This window comes from Acanthaster planci, linkage group LG09 (genome assembly GCF_054643075.1).
Source record: "Acanthaster planci isolate LZ-2023a linkage group LG09, COTS_SCS, whole genome shotgun sequence".
In the NCBI taxonomy this organism is placed as follows: domain Eukaryota; kingdom Metazoa; phylum Echinodermata; class Asteroidea; order Valvatida; family Acanthasteridae; genus Acanthaster; species Acanthaster planci.
In genome coordinates this window covers 602,765-611,681 of record NC_141785.1, presented here as the reverse complement: position 1 = coordinate 611,681, position 8,917 = coordinate 602,765, and the positions used below count along the sequence as shown (strand labels likewise).

Below are 8,917 nucleotides of genomic sequence, written 5' to 3'. Positions count from 1 at the left end.
GGACAATATTTCAAAAGCTGTCCGTTCAAGGCTCTGCATGCCCATGGCAGCAGCGTACAAAGAGCGAATACCATGTACTGGGTGCATGTAATCCACTATTCAAGTGAGAATTTCTGGTCAGCTCATTAGCATTAAAAGTAGCAGCCCAGCATTTTTCTGAAAAAGGGGGATTGTTTTGCCCCTGAAATGGTGAAAATGTGTAAATCGTTGCCAGGATCAACTGCCTGGGTCTTTGAGCTATCCTATGAGAGCAGAGTGGCTAAAAAATACAGCTGAAAAATGGTCCTAAGTGCCCAAGAAGGTTGAGGGTTGCCACTTGAAAAATTGAAAGGAAATCAAAAGATAAGGAACCAGACAATAATTTCATTTGTGTTTCAGCAATCTCAAGGAAGTTGGTATCCATGTTATTGGGCCTTAACAGTGCCGATTTTACACTGTTTTCAATGGAGCTTCAATTAGTGGACTGTACCGTACCATGCAAGTACGGGGGCGGAAATAAAAGAAAACAGTAAAGGCGCCCTCTATCAACACCAAGAAGCAAAGGGCGACAGCACACGACGCGTTCTTTTTTTTTTTTTTTTTGGGTGGGGCTTTTTCATCCGTTCATCAAATTGAATTAGTTGTGTCATATTTTTTCCCCAAAAAATGAACACGAGCAAAAAGAAAACCTGGGTATGTAGGTGCTCTCACATAATAAGTGCAAGCCCAGAATTCGTCACTTTTTTACCCGGCTGATCCTGGTTCGAATGTCTGTCAAATTTCTTTTTAAGACTGTTGATGAAGTTCCCATTTATGGTAATGTTGTAACCTTATAAATATTTCTCTGTAATCCGTGCCAGCAGTTTCCAAGCAGTTCTCTCACTCCTCCAGACAACTTGTCTACAATTGTACGACCGCAAGTTTGAACACGGGTTTAGGTAGTTACCATCCAGCCTGCACTATATTAATACCCTCAGAATATTCAGTCTTCAGTCTTCCTCCAATTTAGTCTGCCTCGTTAACTTTATCAGCACCACACTTTCAATGATATTAGTCCGCCGGCGTGTTTCTTATTAAAACACTGCAGATCCTGCTACCGTTGTGACGGTGTCTTTTCTTCCTCTCTTTTTGGCCTCGCGCTTAATTCTCATCAGATCTGCATGTTACATTTCTGCAAGCACGTAATACTGATTGACGTATTGTATCTTAGAATGGATTTACAATATTTATTAGAAAAACAACAATTAGATTAGGAAAAGCTAAAACATTGTTGTGGCTGACGTTAATGTTATATATTTCCTGGAGACAATGCCGATTAGTCCCGAAACTCTTTCTGATCACATTTGATTTAAAAAAAAAAAAGGAAAAGAGTTTTCTTCAACAAATCACTCTTAATGAAAACACACAGTTAGAAAGAATCCACGAAAAAGAACAATAGAATCATGGCCTGGTACCTATGGCATGTACTGTGCAAGCAAGGGTCGGGAGAAGGAAATGAAAGAAAACAGTAACGGCGACTATAAACACCATGAAGCAAAGCTCGACAGCACACGACGCGTCGCGTCGTGCGTCGTGTCATGCGTCGTGTCGTGCTTCAGGCGACGCAATACACGACACGATGCACGACGCGACGCACGACAGCTCGACGCGACGGGCGACGGAAGGGGCGACGTTTAGGCGGCAAAAAATGCAACATGGAAAGGACCTAAGGCAGTACGACGCGACGGGCTACTGCACGACACGACACACGACGCGACGCGTCGTGTGTGTACAATCGTAATGGCAAGAAGGTGACGGTGCAACCCGACGGCACGACGCAAGGGAGCCGTCGTGCCGTCGCGTCGTGTAGTTGCGTCACCTGGAGGGAAGTTAAAGAGAAAGAGAAATGTTGTCGTAAATAGTACACCATAATAAACACCATGAAGCACAGGGCGACAGCACACGTCGTACGTCACATCGTGCTTCAAGTGACGTAATCTGGTTCTTAAGGTGACGTCACTTCAGTTTAAACCACGCCCACTGCACACGTGCACTGCACATAGGGTTACATGCATTGATCGCCGTTTACACGGTTTACCAACCTCAGCGACTGTCCAATGAGAGTCTGCAAATCGTGGCGCGTCCGCCTTTGTGACGAAGTCACTTACGAACTGGATAGGTGACTCGACGTACGACATACAACGCTACGCACGACGGTGGGACGCGACGGGCGACGGAAGGAGAGACGTTAAGGCAGAAAAATAATGCAACAAGGAAAGGACGTAAGGCAGCACGACGCGACGGGCGACGCGACGGCACGACGCAACGCAGGATGCAACGGCACGACGCAAGGGAGTCGTCGGGCTGTCGCGTCGTGCAGTTGCGTCGCCTTGGAAGAGGCTAAAGAGAGGCAGAAATATGTGTCGTAAATAGAGATGCAAGATCCGCGGGGGGGGGATGCAAGATCTATGGTGGCAGACATAGAACACCGCAGTGGCAATCTAGCTCGTGTTAGTGGACTTCGTGGCCACAGCTACAGGGCCACAGGAATAAAGTTACGAAAGCCAGGCAATAACAATAGATAGATTGCAAACTTTTCCCACACCATGTGATTATTTACGGCCGGCACTTGCACGCGCCCGTGTAAATAACACGTACATATTACCAGACTTGCATGACTCGTGACTCGGACTCGAGTCACTTTGACAAATGACTCAGATTAGGACTTGAAGCTGAAGAAGTCGGACTCAGACTCAACCTAGGCCTACAAAACTTGTGACTAGGCAGAAATTACATCGTTGAGGTTTTTTCACTGAGCAAAACAGTGCTTAATTCGGCTACTGGTTCCGTGTACTTTTCGTTCATTCGTTTTTTGATTTGAAAACGAAAATCAAACAACTAAAAAGCCAGTTGGTTTCTGTTTTCCAATTAAATAACGATTTGAACCCCCCCAAAAGAAAACAGAAAAAAGTTGTTTCTCGCCTTTCATTTGAAAACAAAAACGCCGCTAATCCCTTCCTTTTTCGTTTTTCAAAGTGAAAACGAACAACAGCGTAATCTATTGTTCCAAGAAATCAGTTCCATTTTTCATTGCATAATGTAAGAAATGTATTTGTAAGCTATCAAATCAAACATGGCTGAACTAGAGGAATACGAGGAATTCGTTGCTGATAAAGTAAAAAGAAGGAGGGAGCATCACACAAGGAAATTTCTCGCAATCTGAAGATAATTTTTACCTTGAAAAGTGCTCAGAGACGTCCGTGACACCTCGAAATTACTTGGGATGAATTGGGATTAAAATTTAAAACAAGATTACTTTCGTTTTCAACGGGAAAACAGGAAACGACTTCTGCGTCTTTTTGCTCATTTTACGTTTAAAAAAAAAACAGAAACCGACTTGTGTTTGATTGTTTGATATTCGTTTTCAAATCGGATAAGGAATGAAAGAAACGTAGGCCTACGCGGACCCTACTGCAGTGCACGCGTGGTTACCAATGATTGATCTGGGACATCGATGCACTGAAATATGTTTCCCCTCCGAACTTGATACTGATGATATTATTCAGTATCAGACTATTGTCGGTTACAGACCACTGATCTCTTCAGTGGTGCAGACTGGTGCCCTGCAAAGCAACAGCTTTGAATCACGTATAGTGCCGCCAGCGAAGAATCAACTTTGCAGCTGGTTATGGGTCTGACGATCTGGTGCGGTCTGCCCGAATGTGAAAGCACGAAGAACGGTCACCGCACGATCCATTCAAGAAGTAGTCAAGTTTGGGTCTATCAATTTTAAGAGAAATGCAAAGGGAAGACCAAGCGCAGAATGCAAATTCTGCAGGAGAAAAATAGAGGAAACTGTTTCCTTTCTGCAAGTGCTCATTTGCAGAATCTGGAATTTATTTCCAATACAATAATAAAGCCTGGGGACCGTGACTAGCTTTGTGACTCGGACTCGAGAGATGTGCATGTCTGGGTTGCAACCACATAAATGTGTCCAGTGGACACTTTTTTTTAGGACGGGTAGATTTACCTTTTTACAGCAGCCGCCAGAAATCGTATCCCCTCCCCCCAAAAGAAATAGTTACGCGTTATTTGAAAAAAGTTCGTATCCTATTCCGTGGCACTATCCGGCTTCCGTATAACATGCGCATGTTGATTGCACAACTATAATGGAGCTCTTGCCGTTTACGATATAGCATTTTTTTAACACGTGTACAGAAAGGTCGGTCACGGACTGTCCTGCACCAAGTTCATGAGATCTGTTGTCAAAATGGCTACTTCAGAGCCGTCATCATTACTAAAGGAGTTCTTCAGCAAAGTGACGACCTCTAAGACAAAGGAGAGATGTCTCATTTTGTCCGAGTTGTCGGTTTTTGTCACCAAATCTGGTAAGTTAAAGTAGGCCTTGCAAGGTTGGCCTGTTATCAAGTAGGCCTATATGTACCGACGTTACATGTACATGTACACTGTAGACGTACAGTACATTGTGTATGTAGCAGACATAGAGTCCTCGTTACTCCTAGTCCTACTTCCTGAACGATAAGGTGCTACTCCGTAGACCTTACTGCATTCCACCTTTCTGATGGTTCCGCACGCTGTGAAACACATGAGACCTTTGTGCTTTCTGAAGCAAATCTTCCCTAGACTCTACATGTATAGTGTACACCGCCCTACATGCCCTATACTATAGCTAACCAATGGAACTACCTGGCATGATTGTATTTTGTAGTGTTTAACCTAGTAGGCCTATTTGATTGGCAAAAAATGACGTTTTTTTCTACCATCCTTACCTCTCATTCCTTGACAATCTGTACACATCTGGGAATAATAGCAGAATACCCTGCCATGCAAAAATCCCCCCTAAAAATCCATGGCTACATGTACGTAGTCGAGTGGAGATTGTTCAACTTCCAGGTTATCCTTGCTGCTTCAAGGTACAAGTTGTGTAGAGTATTGAAGTCATTTTTGAGAACGATGCACACACTTAGATTACATACAACTCACTGGGGGAAGACAAAAAGTTTTTATAGTCCAATGTGGGTCCCAAGAAGCGGCTACGGGGATACAAAGAGGCCTTGTGCGTCCTGCAAGGCAAAGTGAATGGGGAAGGCAGAAGAATTTTGTAAGTCCAATGTGGGTCCCAAGAAGCGGCTACGGGGATACAAAGAGGCCTTGTGCGTCCTGCAAGGCAAAGTGAATGGGGAAGGCAGAAGAATTTTGTAAGTCCAATGTGGGTCCCAGGGAGTGGCTACACGGATACAGGGATACGAAGTGGGCCTTGTGGAGGAGAAGTGACTCCGTATCCGTGGCTACGAGGTGGGCACAGTGAGTGGCGGGGTATTCTGCAATTGTGCGTTATCTGCATTATCTGGCATATTCGAAACAGGGAGAATTAACACGCGAACATTGTTCATGAACAAGATTCTCACTCTCCACTTTCTGGGGAGTGGATGGGGAACTTCAAGAACAAAGATGGTAGAAAAAACTTCATTTTTTGCCAATAATGTACATTAAATGCTACAATATACAATCATGCCCGGTAGTTCCATATAGAGGGATTTCACATAAGCATCGTCTGCGCATATCCGCGTCGAAACCGAGGCTCTCTGTGTTGAACTTCGTCTCACGCACCCGCGGAGTCGACACAGTACGTGCAGTATCCGGTTTGTAAGTGTGGTTCCACTTCAATTTAAACCACGCCCACTGCACATGCATATACACCACCACCGCAGGTACGTTAGTGTGCAGTAAATTGTCGTTATTTTTCTTTTGATTTTACGTGTCGAGTCATCCTGAAAGACCCTTCCACAAATCTTTGCAGCCTGAAAAGTCTGAATTTAACATACCTTTATGTATGTTGTGTCTTGACTCCTTACTTGAAATCATCTGATTGTATTAAGAATTGAAGCTGACACATACAGCCTCGTTTTCAAACACGGAAGTGCGCAGATCGACGCTAAAAGTAGGCACTTCAGTGACATCACCAAACCCATTGACCGGATGCCCGCACATGCGCACGGGCACACACACACACACAGAAAGTGACATGAAACCCATGCAAAAACAAAAACATGACAAAGTTTTAACACCCATATCTAACGTTCCCTACATCCATTTACCATTCAAATTTTAGGATGGCAGAAATCAATATCTCAACTATTGATCCCCGAAAAAGCGCAAAAAACCAAATACTTCATGAGAAAAGTGAATAAATTCCTCGCGGAAGCACGCCCGGGGTGACCATTGGCCGCACAGTGGTCACAGCGTCGATCGTGCAAGCTCGCACGGCACGCGTGGTTGCACATGGTTCGGTTTTGATCGGATCGACATTCGGGTTTTCGTTGCTAATCTGGAGCGTGTTTTGAAAGCTACCCGAACCCCTCCGGTCTTTTCCGAAAGAGGAAGGATTCATGTTCATTGTGTGTTTGTCACATCGAAATCGGCCCAGTGGTTGAGAAGCTACGTCACAACCAACATTTCAACGCCGTGTTTCTCCTTGAAGTTTACGATCTTATGTTTTGTGACATCGTGAGTATAAAATATATTTATATTAGTTGATGATTACGAGTTTTTAAGAATATTGGCCAAGTAACAGCGTCCGGAAATGTATTTGTTCCGGATCACGTTTGAGCAGTTTGCACAGAGAAATCGTTCACGTTAAATCTAGACTGCGTACCACTCGACGGCGCCCCCACATAATAATGGGAGTCTGGGTGCCCGACTAGTTCAAGAAATTCGTAAACGTGAATCATCACCGTCGTATATTTCGAGTCCTTTTATCATGAACTCATCAAAATTAATCATTAATACCATTCTTAAAGAGTAAAAAGTTTCCCAATATTTTGGTAATGGGTTTTTTTTTAGTTAAAAAATGACATCATTGTACGAATATGTGCTCCGTAAAATCATCTCCTGCGGTGGTTTCTATGTCGTGATAAACTGTTCAGGTGTTCACGTCATGAAGTGAACACCGCGTTAACGTGTCTTTGACATTGTTCAATGGGGTTTATTTATCAAAGTATGAGGAAAAAATATAATCAAAGAAAGCAAAGCCAATTTGTAAACTTAAAGATTTTGTTTGGACTTTCTGGTCGATCTACTCCAATTTAAGGTTGATCATAAAAAAATACTCCAAAAATAATGTTTGCTAGGCCTATCTCGAAAAATCTTCTTTTTAAAGTTACCCAATCATTTTGCAATTCTGAACAGAATTTTAGCAGAATGCAACTTTCTAAGTAACTTACTTCATGTTATTTATGGACACTTTCCTACTTTTAGGATTACTTTTGAAACATGCCTAGAACAATAGTGATCAGTATCATTTTAATACAGAATAACCTTTAAATTGTTGCCTGTTCTTTTCCTTTAATGATAAATCATACAAATAATCTATACTTTTGTTTAATGGCAGACGCTATATATTTGATCTTATTATTTTGTGTGTACTTTTTAGATATTGGACCATATGCCAAGGAAGCTGGTATCTACCGGAGGCACTTCGCTCAGGATGGACCAAGCTTCCCAGTGCAAACCCACGTCAAGAATGGACTCGTCCTTGAACTGCACAGCTACATCCAAACAGAACTATCATTGAATTTGTTAGTATACTGAAACTAAAATCACAGGTGTGATAGGAGTCAAAGCTCTGTGATATGAAAGTGACAGTTGGCATTGCACCCAAAGGGCTGTAAAAATCCACAACTCTCTTTACTTACTGCAAATATTTGCGGAATTCCTTAAGGTTGTCTTGTTCCAATTTTTTCTCAAATTAAAGGTAATTAATATGCAAATCATTTTCACTGAATTGAACTTTCATCTGTAGTTTCTGAGGAGTAAAGGGTGTGTCAAATACATTAGGAGTATACCGTACACGTGGCATTGATCCTCAACAATCCCAATAATTGGTGCTGTACTGTTAAAAACACGAATAATTATTTATGCAAATTGATCAATTTTACGCATTGCATATATTGATTAATAAATTAGAAAATGGCTTTATTTAAGATAAGACAAACAGTAATGTTTACCAACATACATGTTACCACCACATCAGAAATAAAATCGAAGCCTACAGCTGCCAGGAGTCAGGACATCTCGTTTATTGACATTTATATCAATTAAATATGCAAATCAGGTATACATTTGTATTTTAAATGTGGAAATTTGTAGTAGTGATGTGCAAATTTGTAAGAATGCCAAGTTTGACAGAAATAAAATGTGTCCTTCCAATGTAACAGAAGAAAAACCTTGTTTAAGTGAGCTTTTCCTGGTGCCATTCACTTTATAAAGAAAAAACAAAGGGTGACCTTTGACCTGGGAGTCAATATTAGACAGTTTTTTGCGATATTCAAATGGCTGTATCTTGAGAACCGCTTGGCCGTTTTGAATTATTTTTTCACTGTTAAACTCCTGAAGATATACTCTTTCATATCTGCTATAAATTAACTGTGTACTGAGATAATTTGGAAATCATCTGAAATGCCTACTAAAAGCGTCACTCTGGGATCCTTCTATAGGTTAGCTATTATTAAAGGGTCTTTAGCAGAAGATGTGCTTTCAGAAAGTGCAAACGGAGGTTTCATCTGGTACGACTACTGAGCTGATTTCCAAATGCCATAGCGTGCGAAACAATCAAAAAGGTGCAGTAAAATCTACTGAGTAGCACCTTACTGTTCAGGAAGTAGCCGAGTCCTACTTCGAGAACTCAAACTCACCTACACTAACGTTAGGCCTACTCCATGTAGACTACTATTATTGTAGTAGTTATCACTTTTCCCGATCAAAATATAGATTGCTCGCTCACCTTCCTGAATTATTCTATTTTTGCTGTTGTTTAACTCTTCTTAACAGCTTAACCAATCTCAAGTGTTAAGATTCTGTCTGTGGTTCAATTCATGGTGTTCATTACCTTTAGCACCCTGTTCCTATAACAACAAAATAAAGTCTACCTTTTCCAAAC

General features: G+C 41.9%; 1 protein-coding gene and 1 long non-coding RNA gene across 2 annotated transcripts in view; both read left to right on the top strand.

Annotated features, from left to right (window-relative positions):
- Positions 1–4,126: 4,126 nt before the first annotated feature.
- LOC110982287 (stalled ribosome sensor GCN1-like) overlaps positions 4,127–8,917 on the top strand; it is a 95,944-nt gene continuing 91,153 nt past the window's right edge. Inside the window, exon 1 of the mRNA XM_087140672.1 lies at positions 4,127–4,346. Coding sequence (XP_086996798.1) covers positions 4,211–4,346 — 136 coding nt within the window. The 5' untranslated portion in view covers positions 4,127–4,210. The remainder of the gene's footprint in view (positions 4,347–8,917) is intronic.
- LOC147797989 (uncharacterized) lies at positions 4,359–8,203 on the top strand. Its single transcript, XR_015426298.1, has 2 exons — positions 4,359–6,486; positions 7,412–8,203. It is a non-coding gene; the product is annotated as an uncharacterized LOC147797989 (long non-coding RNA).